General features: G+C 39.4%; 1 protein-coding gene across 2 annotated transcripts in view; it reads right to left on the reverse strand.

Annotated features, from left to right (window-relative positions):
* SNX25 (sorting nexin 25) overlaps nt 1–18,293 on the reverse strand; it is a 127,930-nt gene that overhangs the window by 16,754 nt on the left and 92,883 nt on the right. For both annotated transcript variants that reach the window (XM_046648755.1, XM_046648753.1), the window contains exons 9-12: nt 10,992–11,264; nt 8,603–8,764; nt 5,581–5,712; nt 2,819–2,959 (exon numbers count right to left, since the gene is read on the reverse strand). In XM_046648755.1, coding sequence (XP_046504711.1) covers nt 2,819–2,959; nt 5,581–5,712; nt 8,603–8,764; nt 10,992–11,264 — 708 coding nt within the window. The remainder of the gene's footprint in view (nt 1–2,818; nt 2,960–5,580; nt 5,713–8,602; nt 8,765–10,991; nt 11,265–18,293) is intronic.

The following is an 18,293-nucleotide window of genomic DNA, read 5'->3' on the forward strand; positions in this document are numbered from 1 at the left end:
TATCTTGAAATTACATTTTAATCTTAAAAAAAGATTTGAGAATTTTAACTGGAACAAACCAAGTATCTTCTTCTTGTACTCATTCCTCTGAGATTTCAGACCTTGGAAACCTACCTGTTCTAATGAGGCTCGAGGAATCTGGAGGAATGGGACAAAAAAAGCTCAAGCTCATCCCTACACCCATGAATGCCTGGAAGCCGGGAAATCCTGAAGCCAGGCTGGGAAGATGGATTTGCACAACATGTGTGTAGCACAACATGTTAGGTATAGACACCTGGCTCACAGGAAGAAGGTTTTCTATTAAAAGGCGTTTTGTTTACAACATCTCTGTAAAAAGCTATCAAAGTTGACAAAAGAAGACAATGGAAAGAGAATCATTTGGGTTGTACCTTTAATACTGCCTTTCAATGTCAAACTGCAAAATGTAAATATATTAATAATAATAAAATATACTAATAAATAATAGCAGACTTCCCGTTGTAGATTAAGTCCTACATTCTGCCAGACACTGCTAGAAGCTTGGCATGCGTAACAGCCCTAAGCATTGGGAATTATCATCATTCCTATGTTACATATGAGACGATCGAGGATCAGGATTAAAACCCAGATCCACCTGACCATAAAGTCTGTGTTCTTAATGCCAATTCCCACAGGACTCTGCCTGTCTGCCCCTCAGACACTAACAGGGCAGTGGGTTCCAAAAGCTCCACACTCTGCCCTCACTGCCAAACCCTGGCCATCAGTAAGGCACTGGGGCCATCTGAAAATGCTTAATGAAATCAACTGGCATTGACGAGTAAGTGAGCACAGAGTCTGCCTGCCACAGCTTTTACTCCTGTTGCCATCATCACGGTCACAGTAGGCCCCGCCAGCCTGGCCATAGCGAGGGACAGTATGTCACAAGTCACTTGTGACAAGTTCATGTAAATGCTTTGGGTGGTGGAAACGGAAAAACTGGCCTTTCCTACAGAGCCACTAAAGCACGAGTACAATGACATCTGCCCAAGAAGGATTTTTAATTACGGTTCAAATGCAGGGTGAAATTTTAGAGAACTGCAACAGCCAGTGAGAGCTGGAAGGGAAGATTAAAATCACCAGGGACCTGAAAAGGTGCTTCCTGTCACAGCTGTTAACATGAAGGGTTCTTTCAGAAAATGAAAATTCACACGATAGGAAACAGCAAGGGTAAGAGAAGAACCCATCCATTAGGCCACAGATGAGGAAAGGTGACAATGAGACGAAAGGACATGGAAGTTTATAAGGTGTGTTTCCTCTAACACTTGAGTGTCATGGTTTTTGATTTTCGAAGTACATTTTATTTTCAACATATATTTTATTTCAAAATCCCCCCTAAATTCCTTTTCCTTCTGTTTTTAACAGCAACTACATTGATACTAACCTTTGGCTTCACAATGGTTTATCACAGAGCAACTCATGCATTTTCCTGCAGTGTTAATTTTACACAATAATTTTGGGGAAAATTTATTCTTAAATTAAGATAAATATTTGCTTTCCACACTGCTAGGGTGACCATAGTCCATTTGAGAAACGTTGTAGTATGACCTTCAGCTTTGGCCACCATTGGTTTTAAAAGCAGTTGAAGAAGTAATAGTGTTCAGAAGCTAGTGATTAAAAGGGTTAAAAAAAAAAAAATCACCCTAACAGAAAAGATGAAAGGAAACAGACATATTTCATTTGCAAAAGAGGGGTCTGAGAGGTGACCATAGGGTTTACCAGCATCCGTTCACTCTGAGCAAGAGAAACATGGACCCAAACGAAAATGGAAATGATTGAAGAATTTTTTTAATTGCTGGGGGGGAAAGCAATTACCTCCCATAGGAGGAGAGTTAGGAAGATGCAATTCCCGAGGAAAGTGGAAGAATAATGAATTGAAAGTAAAATGACCTGGATTCTAATCCTGGTTTGGCCACTATGTATACATCCTATAATAAGTCAATTAAATTCTCTGGGATCAGTTTCCCTCACCTAGCAAATAAAAGAATTGACCTAGATTAGTGGCTTTCCAACATTTTTAACTAAACTCACAGTAGGAAATACATTACACTGCAACCCACACACATATGCACATATCTGTATCTATGTACATAACATACCCTCACCTATAAAACTGAAAGTTTTATGAAACAATGTTCGTTACTACTTCTAATAATAACAACAACACAATAATGTTTATTACGTGCCACACATTCTACTAAATGCTCTGTATGCACTTATTCTCTTAATTCGCACAACTCCGTGAGATAGGTGTGGGAGGTGCTATCAATATCTGCATTTCATTGATGAGAAAAAAAGACACAGAAAGACAGAGTGACAAGTCCCAGGTCAGACAGCTCATGAGAACTCAAGCCAGGATCTAAACCTGAACAGTCTGGCTCCAGACTCTGTGCTTTCAACCATGACACTGTGTTGAGTCCTTTAATTTTCGTGATGAAATCCAATACATTCTATTCTCTTTCTACTGCTGCAACCCATAACTGATTTCACTACGCACTAATGGGTCACAACCGGCAGCTTCGAAACCACTGGCCCGAGACGATCCCTAGCTTTCCTCTAGCTCTGGGCTTCTGTGGCAATCCACAGCAGAGACCAGACCATTATCTGTCCTGAGGATTTAGACTAGACTAGACAGTAGGATCTATGAGCAGATTTCTAAATGTCAGGCTGAAAATGCCACTCTGCCAGTATCAACAGCAAAGGAGAAAAATTAAACAGTTTTCTTATGCGTAAAAATTGAAATGAGCTCTTAAATCTCTTCTTGCTCGGTAATTCCGAATCTTGTGTTCACGAGCGTTCATACCTCACTAAGTTTCCGGTGTAAATTCTGAAACTCACTGAGCCTTCTGGGGACTGTCCAGTTCTTGGTCTCCACTCCTCCAACTTCTTGTAAGCTCACCAGGACAAAGTAACAAGGCATTTGCTCACCATTCTCTTCTGTAACCTTGGGGGAAAAAAAAACAAAAACATCAACCATGGTGAGATGTGGCAGGCAAGATTTTTAATGTCCCCAAGATCTCCCTCTCCCTGATGTTCACACCCTGCATAATCCCCGGGACTGTGAATATCATGGATGCTATTTCGACAATTAGCTTGTGTTATATGGTACAGTTGACCTTAACCTAGGGAGATGATCTGGGTGGGCCTAACCTCACCACACGAGCGCTTTAGAGCAGAGAGATTTCTCTGGCTAGCAGCAGAAGAGCAAGTCAGAAAGTCTGGAAGCACAAGGAGGACTTGATGTGTTGTGGTAGCTTAAAGATGAAGAAGATCATCTGGAAAGGATCTGAGGGTACTTTTAAGAACAACCCCCAGCCGTCAGCAAGAGAACAGAGACCTCAGTTCCACAACCAAAAGGAAGTGAATTCTGCCAATAACCTGAATGCACCTGGAAGTGGATTTTTCCCCAGTCTCTAGACAAGAACTCCATCTGGCGAACATCTTGATTTCAGCCTTGTGATACGGTGAACAGAGAACCCAGTCATAAGTGCTGGACTTTTGATCTACAGAATTGTGAGCTAATAAATGAGTATTGTTTTAAGCCATGCAACTTGTGGTAATTCGTTATACAGCAAAAGAAAACTAACATAGCAAACTTAACATGCTAACTGTTGTTTCCTCAAAAAACCAATTAACAGCAAGTAAACAGGTGTGAGATACACCAAAACCTCTCAGAAAAGGATGAGGGCCTCCTCAGTTTAATTTCAAGATTCAACAAACCACGATTTCTATTTTCATGAAATTTTACATCAGGAAACAATTTCCTCTCCCTCTCAACTTAGATAATTCATCAACACACCCCATCACAATTCAGAATAGGCCGGTATTATTCTTAACATACACAAGAGAAGAAACAAAAAGAAAATGCATTGAATTTAAGGCTTGAAGTAGTATCATAAATCCAATTAGAGAGAAAGAGTCAATAAGAAAGGCAGAGGAAAGAGACACAAGACTTACTGGGCACACAGTGAGTCCTGTGAGGCAGGACTATTATCCATCTGTAAGGTTGGGTGAAGTGGAGGCTGAGACAGGGTCACTGGACTGTCTGAGGATCACACATGTAGTAAAGGGGTCACCAGTATCAGAACTCAGGAGGGTGTGGCACGATGGAAACACACCTTCCACACATTCCCGTGTGACTGCTTCGTGAACTGTGGCAGTCATGTGAGCCCTCTGTGTCCATTTCCATCACCTTTTCAGTGACCAAGGTGCCAGAGGCAAGCTCTGAGTAACAACTGATTACCAGGCAAGGTGCCTTGTGAGGGTTTTTCCTCCTGCTCTCCCTCAGTGTTTGCCTTTAGAAGATAATTTTAATAAACTGAAATGTCAGAGCAGCTCCAGGCAAAACCAAAGAGGCGAAAGAATGTGTGTTCTTTCCCTCCTCTACGACCTTCTGACGCTACATACACCTGAGCCTACCCGCTTCCTAGACTTCCAACCTAAAGATAACTCCATCCACCACTATCAAGAGCTTCTGTGTGGTACGCCAAAGCTGAATGCAACCCTCCCTGACCCCTGCCTTCCGCCTCCCCTCAGAGTAGGCACATTGCCCTGCAGCTTACCTTAGGGGGAATGACAACAAGTGCCAAAGACACATGAGGGTGCTTGCTTCAGCTCTCGTGTGATGTGTGTGCTTTCAGGAGACACGCATGGAGTTCTCATGAGAACGTTCTCTCATGGAGAACGTACTTTGTCTCACTATCTAATCTAGAAGTGAATTTATGACTGTGAATTTTAAACCCTCCCCTGAGTTAAGCGTCAAGCTACTGGGTTGATAGGAAAGGCAGGGATGAACAAAGACAGGCCCTTGCAAATCTAAGGAGTATCTGACAAGCCTTTTGAAACAACGATACGGCAAAACATGAACCCTACCTCACTCGGGATCTTGTTATTAGTGTACCATATGGTGGACCCGTCTTTTATCTCGAGGTTTCCACATGGCTGATAGCAGAGCAGGCGGGAAGGAAGGCGTCGTTCACGCTAACCAAGCAAAAGCCTATAAGCATCCTTCCTTTCAATGAAATTATTTTTACAGACAAAAGAAAAGGGATGCAGAATATTCTGAACACTATTACTCCATATTCCTCAGAGAACAGCAAAATATTTTCTAATTCAAAGGAAAAAATATTCATTATTAAAGATCTCGGAGCTACCAACTCTTGAGCAAATGAAGTTGGCAGGATGGAACGATCAGAAACACCACTTACATTTTTAATTTTCATCTCCAAATTTCAAGTAGTGCTTTCCATCTTATTTCAACCCTCAATGGAAAAATAAATTGGTAATTCAAGGACATTTAATTGTTCCGATCTGAAAGTTGCTTACAATTCCAGGGAACAAGGACAGCTTTCTGTCTGAAGTGGGTGAGATAACATCTATACCAGGCAACCTAGAAAGCTCCCAGTCATGGGTGAACCAGAGTGAAAATATGGGGGAGGCAGGTAAGAGAGATGCAGTCTGAAAAACAAATGTAAGTTTTCTATCCTTGACCTTAATTCTCCAGGACAAAATCTTGCCTTATAAAGTCGAACTGTTAAAATTGAGAAGAAAAGCAGTCAAACCTACCTCTCCACTAGTGATGGAAGCTTTCCACATGCCGAGGTTCTCACACCACCAATCCGTTCTTGCCATGTGCAGTTGCAGGTCTGTGCGTTCTTTCTCTATTAGAATTATTTCCTCCTTCAACTTGGAAACAATCTGCCTCAGGGAAAACATCCTGGGAGTTATGAAACTATTTAAAATGCCACACAAGGCAGCAAAGTAGCGGGAAACAAAATTAACACACAAAAATCAGCTGTGTGTCTATACATTAACAATGGACAACCCAAAAAGGAAATTAAGAAAATGATTCCATTTATAATAGCATAAAAAATACTTAAGAATTAACTTAAGCAAGGAGGTGAAAGACTTCTACAATGAAAACTACAAAATATTGAAGAAATTAAAGAAGACATACATGGAAAGACATCCCATCTTCATGGATTGGAAGACTAAATATTGCTAAGATGTTAATGCTACCCAAGGCAATCTATAGATTCAACACAATCCCTATCAAAATCCCAATGACTTTTTTGCATAAATAGAAAAAATCCATCCTAAAATTCACACGGAATTTCAAGGGAAACTGAACAGCCAAAACCGTTTGAAAATGAACAAATCTGGAGGACTCACACTTCCTCATCTCAAAACTTACTGCAGAACTACACTAATGAAAACAGTATACCATGGCATAAAGACAGACATAGAGACCAATGGAATAGAATAGAGAACCAAGAAATAAACCATTGCATATATGGTCAAATGATTTTTGACAAGAGTGCCAAGACCATCAATATTTGGAAAAGGACAGTCTTTTCAACAAATGGTGCTGAGAAAACTGGATACCCACATGCAAAACAATGAAGATGGACCCTTAATACCAGATACAACAATTAACTCAAAATGGATCAAAGACCTAAATGTAGGAGCAAAAACTATAAAATTCTTTGAAGAAAACATAGAGGGGAAGCTGGATGACATGGGACTGGCAGTAATTTCTTGGCTATGACACCAAAGACATAGGCAAGTTGAAAACATAGGCAAATTGGACTTCATAAAAATTAAAAACTATTGTGCAAAGAACACTATCAACACATTAAAAAGGCACCCTACAGAATGGGAGAAAATATTTGCAAATCACATATCTTACAGGAGATTAATATCCAGAACAGTTAAGAACTTCTAAAACTCAACAACAAACCACCTAATTAAAAATGAGCAAAGGACTTGAACAGACATCTCTAAAAGAAGATACACCAATGGCCAAGAAACACATGAAAAGATGCTCAATATCACCAATCATTAGGGAAATGAGAATCAAAACCACACGAGATACCAACTCACACCCACTAGGTTGCCTACTATCAAAAAACAGAAAATGACAAATGTTGTTGAGGATACAGAGAAACTGGAACTCTCATGCACTGCTGGAGAGGAGGTAACATGGTGCAGCTGCTGTGAAACACAGTATGGAAATTCCTTAAAAAACTAAAAACAGAATTAGCATATGACCAGCAATTCCACTTCTCTGCATATACCCTAAAGAATTGAAAGCAGGCTCTTGAAGAGACATTCGTACACCCATGTTCATGACAGCGTTATTCATTCACAACAGCCACAATGTGGAAGCAAAACAAGTGCCCATCAGGATGGATGGATAAACAAAATGTTGTATGCACATGCAACGGAATTAGCCTTAAAAAGGAATGAAATTCTGACACACGCTACCATACGGATGAACCTTCAAGACGTTATGCTAGTGAAATAAGCCAGTCACAAAAGGACAAATACTGTATGATTCCACTCATACGAGGTATTTAGAGTAGTTAAATTCATATGAAACAAAAAGTAGAATGAAGGCTGCCAGGGCTGGGGGGTGGTGGGGGGTGGGGCAGGCGGAATGGGAAGTTACTCTTTAATGGGTATTGAGTTTCAGTCTTGCAAGATGAAATGAGTTCTGGAGGTGGGTGGTGTTGATGGCTACACAACACTGTGAATGTACTTAATGCCACTGAATTGTACACTTAAAAATGGTTAAAATGGTAAATTTTATGTTGTGTACATTTTACTACAATTAAAAAAAAATTTATTTTTAAGTGCTTTGCTCACTATCTCCTTGGATCTCCTTTATGAGAAAACCTTCAGGTTTCTCTGTAACTCTGCAGTTTGAGACAGTAGCTTTACGCCGAATGTCTCCTGAGCATTTAGTCTACACAAAGACCCTTTCCTTCCTTTCACTCCCTGCTAGGTCGTGGTCCTGCATTTATCATCAGAAGGGCCGTGACCATCTGCCTCATTTTCATGTGAGTACATTTTGGTTCCACAACCGGCATGGGTGCTCCCTAAGGGCAGGTGTTAGACTCTATTTCATCAACTCTTCAGTGACCAGCACAGTGTCCTGCATTTACTCCTCACTGTGTTTCTGAACACACATTGAGAAAGTGCCAGAGGGGATCAACTTGACAGAGCAAAGAGCTTCAGCCACATCGACGTTAGGGAAGCCTTCTTGTTGGACCGCAGGGAAGCATAAACGCAAAGCAAAAAGCCACACTGCCTCTTGGGTTTGAGAAACGCCAATTAGTGAGATGCTGTTTACATTTTTAAACTTTCCAATTCTGTTGGCTTCCAGCAAAAAATTTACTGCTTGCATGACCCTGTGAGGTTCTCTTAAACTGCACTCGCAGCATTTGAAAGAAGACAAAATTTTTAAAGATTGTCCTTGAGTGGTTAACTCACTTCCAGAAACGACTTTGGCACAACGGAAAAGCTCTGTCCCGCGCCCCGGTTATAATGTACGCAAACCAAAGAAAAGAACCCAGAGTAACTCGTAGCTGATGACCAGAAAGAATCACGAGCCACAGAAGGTTAAAAACAAGTGCTTTTCTAATTCTATATATACTAGAAGCAAAAACACAACCACGGAACCTACTCACAGTTAAAATTCTTTTTAAAGAAACGGTGACATTTCTCAACAGAAACTGAAAACTACTATTTCTCAAATTAGAGAAATGGGAACTTTTAAGGACAACCTTAAAAGTGAAAGAGTTACCTTCTTGTCAGGTTTTGGTGCATTTTGAATAGAATTTAGAGCTTGCCTTTTGTATTCAAGTTTCTCATTTAGTTCTCGTAGTTTGTTTACAGCAAAACTGGCTTGTTCATTGATCTGACTGGTGCCTTCTACGGCCTCCTCACCAGCCTCACCTCCCGGGCCCTGGTGGAAAAAGTCACATGAACTGCCGTATTTTGTAACGATGGACTACTCAATAATTATTATCTATTATAGAGGTTCTAGATCATTATAATATACTGTTTCAAAATACTAGATTCCACTGAGGAAAGAATCTATAGTAGAAAGCCTAGAAGTAGATTCCTTTTTCTCAGCAAAGTGAAAAATCAAAGTATCTGGAACCAAAGTAACCGGTATTCAGAATTGCAGGAAAAAAGAAACATTAATAGCCTAACGAAAGAGGAAAAATTCCTTATCATATTTCCCAAATGGTACACCCAGGGGAATCTATACAGGACAAGGGAAGGCAGCTGAGTTATCTTCCCAATAACTCAGAATGTTCTGTGCCTCATCTTTGACAAAGACACCAGACCTGGCTTCCTTTAGGTCTTCTAAGATTATTATGAAAAGCTCATGCAAGTCTCTTTCAAATAAAATTTCCAAAGTCCCACTAGTAAAAGTATTTTCAGTATACACTTTGCTCAGTCCTCTTAAAGACGTATTTTACAAATCAGTAGGTAGATTATCTTACAAGTAAAATGGATAGCATTTGAAAGTGACTTAAGATTCATAAAGAACCATATAGCTTGAAAAAACCCCAATAGATTACCAACAACCAGCATATGGATTAGATTCCGCAGCAGCCACGGCACAAAGAGCCCTGAAAAGAACTCCTGACAACTGGCCTCTGCTTTGTTTACTCTTTACTTTTCTTTCAGACTTTTTTCTTCTAACTTTTATTAATTGTAATAAACAGCAAAATAAATTTTTTTCAAAGAAAAATAAAGTATTAATCATAGAAAGCCAATCTGTTTTCCATTTTTTATGTTCTAATCCTTGTCCATGACTATACATATTACGACTCTATACCTTATATACATTCCAATGAGTTTTCTGCCTTTTTCATATAATACACAATGCTGAGTATTTTGAGGGTAGTATAGTCTTCAAAATTATAATTTTTATGGCTGCACAGTATTCTATGAACTAATAATACACTGAGGCACATTCCAAGCTGATTCTGCATTTTTCAGACCTCAGATGTACTAAAACGTCCTCCAATGTGCATAAACTTTTTTTCTACATTTTAGTTATTTTCTCAGGATAAATTGGAACTAAGAGTAGTCGCTCTCAAATGGTCAATAATACACATTCCCCTCTGACTCCTAGGGGAGGTGGGACATTCTCTCATGTTTGTTTACTGTTACCTTTCACATCAACTGTCAGGTCAAGTCCTCTTTCAATTTACCTCTTGGGTACTGATCTTTTTATTAATTTGGATAACCTCTTTTGCAGCATTAGCATATTAGCCTTTCTAATTTTTGAGGTAGAGAAATAACAGTTAAAACAAACTAACCTATCTTAAAAATAATATGCAATGAATTTTGGACCAATCAGTTTAGTCGTTTTATACACTGAAAATGTAAAGAACCGAGTAATAAAACTTGAAGAAAAAAAAGTCTAAATGAATGACTTTAACAACAGTTCACAGATGCTGGCTTCTAATACCAGCAAGAGCGAGCACCTGATTCCTCAGGGCTTGAGATACACTGCACTGGACAGAAAGAAAGAATCTGAGATAAATTATAGTCTCTCTACGTAAGGTGATTATAAAACACTTTGTTTTTCTTTGTACCTTCACAAACCCTAAAACTCGTATAAGTCATTAATAGTAAATGAGAGATGGCACCTGGGACTATCCAAAATGATCTAGACACTAAAAGAAAATCAGACTTAAGGTAAGGCTGAGCGAGGTTTCCTTAAGAGCATCTTAATTTCATGTGACTTTTTTAAATCCCCAAATACTTCCTGTATCTCCCCGACATTCTCTTGCTCTGCTCATTTTTTCCCCATCCTTCGTCTATTCTTGGCTAGACTATAGTTCTACTGATTCTCTTAACTGGCCTAAGCCACAAACGTCCCCCAGACTTTCTGCCCTCACTTTTCAGGAGTCAACCTCGGCGTGTGTCTCAGGCAGACAGTGCAGGGACGTCTCTGACTCAGTGCTGGGAGGTAGCAGCCCGTGGGTCAGAAGGACAAAGGAAGAAGTGCATAAGACAAGAAGCAACAAGGCAATTCAACTTCAGCTTCTACTTAAAGTCCTGCACATTAAAAGATGTCAGTGCACATCAAATTTGGCTTACACGATACGCGCCCACCTAACATATTCACAGCTTGTCCACTGAAGGGGCAGAAGTTAAACGTGACTCACCATTTCATCTTTGTTGGAAACCAACTGGGAGGCATGTTTTTCTTCCTCTTTTATCATCAATTTCTCATACAGGTCACTGACAATAAATGAAGGGTAATACCTATCCTTTAGGGTCTCATAAACATCTCCCTGGATCTTGCAGAATACCTCAATGCCTTTATTTCCTACAAGACACTGCTGGATTTCTTTGTAAAGTGATTTTTCCACTGATATTTCTTTGCTCTCCACAAAGAAATTCTGGTAAATTTCACCAACTAATTGTGGGATTTCATTCTGAAAAGACAGAAAGATGAAGAAAAAGGAAGGTAAGAAATAGCATCTCTGAGAACACTTATTTTCTTCTGAATTCTCTGCATTCCACAGCTGGAAGGAAGACATTTACAATGTGGGGCTTTGGCTTGTGTGCACATTCAGGGCCAAGGGGTAAGTGTTAGACCTGGAAAAAACAACTGGTTCCTTAAAGTGAACACTTTGTGTTGAACAGCTAACAAATGTAATTTCTTTTAAACGCTGGAAGGAAAAAAATAAGAATGAAAACAGTTCTCCCATTGCAATGGATTCCTTCTCATAAATCTCAATTCCAGAGGGATACAATTTATCAGCTAAATTCAATTTGACTTTTTTTTATTGAGTTATTGATAGGTACAATCTTGTGAAATTTCAATTGTACATTAATGTTTGTCAGTCATGTTGTAGGTGCACCACTTCACCCTTTGTGCCCACCCCCGACCCCACCTTTCCCCTGGTATCCACTAAACTGTTCTTGGTCCATAGTTTTAAATTCCTCATATGAGTGGAGTCATACACAGATTATCTTTCTCTCGCTGGCTTATTTCACTTAACATAATTCTCTCAAGGTCCATCCATGTTATTACAAATGGAATGATTTTGTTCTGTTTTGCAGCTGAGTAGTATTCCATTGTATATATGTACCACATCTTCTTTATCCATTCATCTGCTGATGGGCACTTAGGTTGCTTCCACATCTTGGCTATTGTAAACAGTGCTGCAATAAACATTGGGGTGCACAGGACTTTTGGGATTGCTGACTTCAGGCTCTTTGGATAAATACCCAGTAGTGAGATGGCTGGATCGTATGGTAGTTCTATTTTTAGTTTTTTGAGGAATCTCCATACTGTTTTCCATAGTGGCTGCACCAGTTTGCATTCCCACCAGCAGTGTATGAGGGTTCCTTTTTCTCCGCAACCTCTCCAACATTTGTTGCTATTAGTTTTAGATATTTTTGTCATTCTAACGGGTGTAAGGTGATATCTTAGTGTAGTTTTGATTTGCATTTCCCTGATGATCAGCGATGATGAGCATCTTCTCATGTGCCTATTGGCCATCAGTATATCTTCTTTGGAGAAATGTCTGTTCATGTCTCCAGCCCATTTTTTGATTGGGTTGTTTGATGTTTTGTGGTTGAGTTGCGAGAGTTCTTTATATATTAAGGATATTAAGCCTTTGTCAGATATATGACTTGCAAATATTTTTTCCCAGTTAGTGGGTTGTTTTTTTGTTTCAATCCTGTTTTCATTTGCCTTGAAGAAGCTCTTTAATCTGATGAAGTCCCATTTGTTTATTCTTTCTATTGTTTCCCTTCTCTGAGAAGGCATGGTGTCCGAAAAGATCCTTTTAATACTGATGTCAAAGAGTGTACTGCCTACGTTTTCTTCCAGAAGCCTTATGGTTTCAGGTCTCATCTTTAGGTCTTTAATCCATTTTGACTTTATTTCGGAGAATGGTGAAAAAGAATGGTTGATTTTCATTCTTTTACATGTGGCTTTCCAGTTTTCCCAGCACCATTTGTTGAAGAGACTTTCTTTTCTCCATTGTATGCCCTCAGCTCCTTTGTCAAAGATAAGCTGTCCATAGATGTGTGGTTTTATTTCTGGGCTTTCAATTCTGTTCCATTGATCTGTGCACCTGTTTTTGTACCAGTACCATGCTGTTTTGATTACTGTAGCTTTGTAGTATGTTTTGAAGTCAGGGATTGTGATGCCTCCCGTTTTGTTCTTTTTTCTCAGGATTGCTTTAGCAATTCGGGGTCTTTTGTTGCCCCATATGAATTTTAGGATTCTTTGTTCTAATTCTGTAAAGAATGTCATTAGGATTCTAATTGGGATGGCGTTGAATCTGTAGATTGCTTTAGGTAGAATGGACATTTTAACTATGTTTATTCTTCCAATCCATGTACATGGAATGTCTTTCCATCTCCTTATGTCGTCATCCAATTCTCTCAGAAAGGCTGTGTAATTTTCATTATATAGGTCCTTCACTTCCTTAGTTAAATTTACCCCAAGGTATTTTATTCTTTTTGTTGCGATTGTGAATGGTATTGTATTCTTGAGTTCTTTTTCTGTTGGTTCATTACTGGAGTATAGAAATGCTACTGATTTATGCAAATTGATTTTATACCCTGCAACTTTGCTGTAGTTGTTGATTACTTCTAACAGTTTTCCAATGGATTCTTTGGGGTTTTCTATATGTAAGATCATGTCGTCTGCAAACAGCGAGAGTTTCACTTCTTCCCTCCCTATTTGGATTCCTTTTATTCCTTTTTCTTGCCTGATTGCTCTGGCCAGGACCTCCAGTACTATGTTAAATAAGAGTGGTGATAGAGGGCATCCTTGTCTCGTTCCTGTTTTCAGGGGGATGGGGTTCAGTTTTTGCCCACTGAGTATGATGTTGGCTATGGGTTTGTTGTATATGGCCCTTATTATGTTGAGGTAGTTTCCTTCTATGCCCATTTTGTTCAGAGTTTTTATCATAAATGGCTGTTGGATCTTGTCAAATGCCTTCTCTGCATCTATTGAGATGTGGTTTTTGTTCCTCAGTTTGTTGATGTGGTGTATCACGTTGATTGATTTGCGGATGTTGAACCATCCCTGTGTCCCTGGTATGAATCCCACCTGATCCTGATGTATGATTCTTTTGATGAATTGCTGAATTCTGGTTGCCAAAATTTTGTTTAGAATTTTTACATCTATGTTCATCAGTGATATTGGCCTGTAGTTCTCTTTTTTCGTGGTGTCCTTGTCAGGTTTTGGTATCAGCGTGATGTTGGTCTCGTAGAATGTGTTAGGAAGTGTTCCATCTCCCCTAATTTTTTGGAATAGCTTGAAAAGGATAGGTATTAAATCCTCTCTGAAAGTTTGGTAGAATTCCCCAGGAAAGCCATCTGGTCCTGGGGTTTTATTCTTTGGGATGTTTTTGATTGCTGTTTCAATCTCTTTCCTTGTGATTGGTCTGTTCAAATTGTCTGCCTCTTCTTGAGTGAGCTTTGGGAGATTGTAGGAGTCCAAGAATTTATCCATTTCCTCTAGGTTATCCATTCTGTTGGCATACAGTTTTTTGTAGTATTCTCTTATAATCTGTTGTATTTCTGCAGAGTCTGTTGTTATTTCTCCTCGTTCATTTCTGATTTTGTTTATTTGAGCTTTCTCCCTTTTTTTCTTTGTAAGTCTGGCTAGTGGTTTGTCAATTTTATTTATGTTCTCAAAAAACCAGCTCTTTGTCTCATTGATCCTTTCTACTGCCTTTTTCGTTTCAATAGTATTTATTTCTGCTCTGATTTTTATTGTTTCTCTCCTTCTGCTGACTTTGGGCTTCATTTGTTCTTTTTTCTCTAGTTCAGTTAGGTGTGCTTTAAGGTTGCTTATTTGGGATTTTTCTTGTTTGTTAAGATGTGTCTGTATTGCGATGAATTTTCCTCTTAATACAGCTTTTGCTGTATCCCATATGAGTTGGTATGGCATGCTATCATTTTCATTTGTTTCCAGGTATTTTTTTATTTCTTCTTTAATTTCTTCAATGATCCATTGCTTGTTCAGTAGTGTGTTGTTTAGTCTCCACATCTTTGTGCCTTTCTCAGCTTTTTTCTTGTAATTAATTTCTAGCCTTATAGCACTATGATCTGAGAAGATGCTTGTTATTATTTCAATTTTTTTAAATTTGTAGAGGCTTGCCTTGTTTCCCAACATATGGTCTATCCTAGAGAATGTTCCATGTGCACTTGAGAAGAATGTGTATTCAGCTCCTTCAGGGTGGAGTGATCTATATATGTCTATTAAGTCCAATTGTTTTAGTTTTTCATTCAGCTCCACTATTTCCTTGTTGATTTTCTGTCTGGACGATCTGTCCATCGATGTGAGTAGGGTGTTGAGGTTCCCTACTATTATTGTGTTGTTTTTAACATCTTCCTTTAGGTCTGTTAATAGTTGCTTTATGAATCTTGGTGCTCCTGTGTTGGGTGCACAGATATTTATAAGCGTTATTTCTTCTTGATGAAGTGTCCCTTTGATCATTATATATTGTCCCTCTGTGTCTCTCTTTACCTGTCTTATTTTGAAATCCACTTGGTCTGATATGAGAATTGCAACACCTGCCTTTTTTTCCTTGCTATTTGCTTGAAGTATTGTCCTCCACCCCTTCACCCTGAGTCTGTGTTTGTCCTTGGGGCTGAGGTGTGTTTCCTGGAGGCAATAAATTGTTGGATCTTGTTCTTTAATCCATTTTGCCACTGTGTCTTTTTATTGGAGAGTTCAATCCATTCACATTGAGAGTGATTATTGATGCATGTGGACTTAATGCTGTCAATCTGTCGCTCATTATCTTGTTTTCCCGTGTTTCTTTTCCTGTGTGCTTTAGACTACCCATTTAATACTGCAATTTCTTATGCTGGGTTTCTTAGATTTTTCCTTATCTATGATTTGTGACTCTGTTCTGTACTTTATTTTAGTGTCTACCTTGACGTTTGTATTTAGAATCTCGTGTATAATATAGTCTATTCTCTGGTGGTCTCTTACTTACTCGACCAATACTGATTTAGACCCTTTGCTCTTCCCCTCCTAAATATTTTCATTTTTTATTCCAACTCGTCTTATTAATTTGTAGTTAGAGTGCTAAGATCGTCCTTGTTTTGGTGGTTTCCTTACCTTTACCCTAATGCTATTGTTGAATATTTGCTATCCTGTTCTGGTTCTATCCATCGGTCTCCCTAGTCTGTGGCTTGTGTCCCCTTTCTCCCTTTTTTCTTTTTTTCAAGTATGAGAGCCTTCTTGAGGATTTCTTGTAACGGAGGGCTTTTAGTTACAAATTCCCTTAACTTTTGTTTGTCTGGAAAAGATTTAATTTCTCCCTCATATCTGAAGGAAATTCTTGCTGGATAGAGTATTCTTGGCTGAAGGTTTTTATCCTTTAAAGCTTTGAATATATCACTCCATTCTCTCCTAGCTTGTAGGGTTTCTGTAGAGAAATCCACTGACAGTCTGATAGGGGCTCCTTTATAGGTTATTCTCTTTTTTTTTCTTACTTCCCTGAGTATTCTTTCCTTATCATTCCTATTTGCCAACTTTACTATTATGTGCCTTGTGGTGGGTCTTTTTACATTGACAAATCTAGGAGATCTAAAACCCTCCTCTACACACATTTCTCCGTTGATCCCTAGATTTGGGAAGTTCTCTTCAATAATTTCGTTAAGCACACTTTCTGCTCCATTTTCCTTTTCCATATTCTCAGGAATTCCTATGATCCTTATGCTCTTACTCCTCATTGAATCCATTATCTCTCGGAGATTTTCCTCATTTTTTTAAATTCTTAGTTCTCTTTCTTCCTCTGTCTGGCACCATTCAGCCTGTCTGTCCTCGATTATGCTGATTTGCTCCTCTAGGTTGTCTACACGGGCATTCAGGGAATCCGTATTCTGTTTTATCTGGTCCATTGTGTTTTTCATCTCAAGTAATTCTGTTTGATTCTTCTTTATGATTTCAATCTCTTTTGTGAAGTAACTCCAGAACTCGGCTTGTTTCTCTATCTTTCTCTCTACCTCATTGAGTTTTTTGATTATAGCTGCTCTGAATTCATTATCACTTAGTTTACCTAATTCCAAGTCCTCAGGACTTAATTCTGTGTTTTTATTGTTTTCCTTCTGGTCTGGGGCTTTTATAAATTGCTGGATGGTAGAGGAGTGGTTTTTTCTCATGGTGGTAGAATTCAGTTGCAGTTACAGCCTGTCGCCACTAGATGGGGGTCGAGAGCGGCGTGTTAGCTCTCTGCCTTGGGGCAAGATGGCTGCGCCCACTGGCTTTGTTGGGGGGGAGGGGCTGTTACTCACATGCGCCGGTCTGGGTTCAGATCAGTTTTGTTCTCTGGTCTCCCAAGGCCCTTGATTTATAGGGTCCCCGTGGACGGAAGCTTTCCCCCCGTCAGCGGGTCTCCACTGAATCAGCGGCAGGAGTCTTGGATGATCCCCCGTTCGCGCGGCCCCTCCCCCGCTCCTTCCCGACCCGCGCTGCAGTGATCGCAGACTCTAGGGGAGGGAGCGATGTTCTCTCCTACCGTTCCAGTGCCTCCGAGGGTGTAAGCAAGGTTATGATCTCCACCTTCTTGGTATTGTAGGTCTCTAACGAGCTGGCATTATGTTTATTCTCTGAAATTCAGTTCTTCCAATCTTTTGTTGCATTTTGGAGGGGAGAGAATCCCGGGTCAGCTCACCCCGCCATTTTGCTCCGCCCACCAAGAACTAACCTTGACTTTTTTTATCTAATATAAATAATTGGAAGTGCGGTTTCTCATTCCAGAAAAAAGTCAATATAATAATTATGTAATTTAAGAAAACAAGAAAAATATTCTTCAGGATGACAACTCATTACATTGTAATTAAGCTTATATTAGACAGCTTAGTATTAAACATTACACTGAGGTCATCACCAGCCTACTTCAGAAATGCAAACATCTTTTCTGATTAACATAGTCTTTCCATTTCCTCTGAAGACATCTCATTAACTCTAGGAATGTTATGGAAAGTCTTCAACAGTAGTAAAAAATGAAGTCAACTTAATAAATACGAATTTACCATGCATCCCAAAACTTTTACATCCAAATCAGTGTTTCTGGGTCAAAATACTGCTATTTGAGGAAGCTGTATGCTCTTACTCCATTGAAATTTTTCAAATTGTATAGTAGTTTAGGAAAATTCTTTAAATTGCCCCTTACAATATTCCTTTGAGAGCAACCCAAAGTCAAGTTGGGAGTAAAGTCTGGTAAACAAAATGTGTAATAAAGTTGGCAAATACAATACTGAGTAAAACTGGCTTATAAATTAACAAAGAAGGGCCGGTCCCGTGGCTGAGTGGTCAAGTTCACGAGCTCTACTTCGGCGGCCCAGGGTTTTCCCTGGTTTTGATGCTAGGCGCGGATATGGCACCACTCATCAGGCCATGCTGAGGCAGCATCTCACATAGGACAACCAGAGGCACTCACAGCTAGAATCTACAAACTATGTACTGGGGGGCTTTGGGG

This window comes from Equus quagga, chromosome 22 (assembly GCF_021613505.1).
Source record: "Equus quagga isolate Etosha38 chromosome 22, UCLA_HA_Equagga_1.0, whole genome shotgun sequence".
Classification (NCBI taxonomy): Eukaryota; Metazoa; Chordata; class Mammalia; order Perissodactyla; family Equidae; genus Equus; species Equus quagga.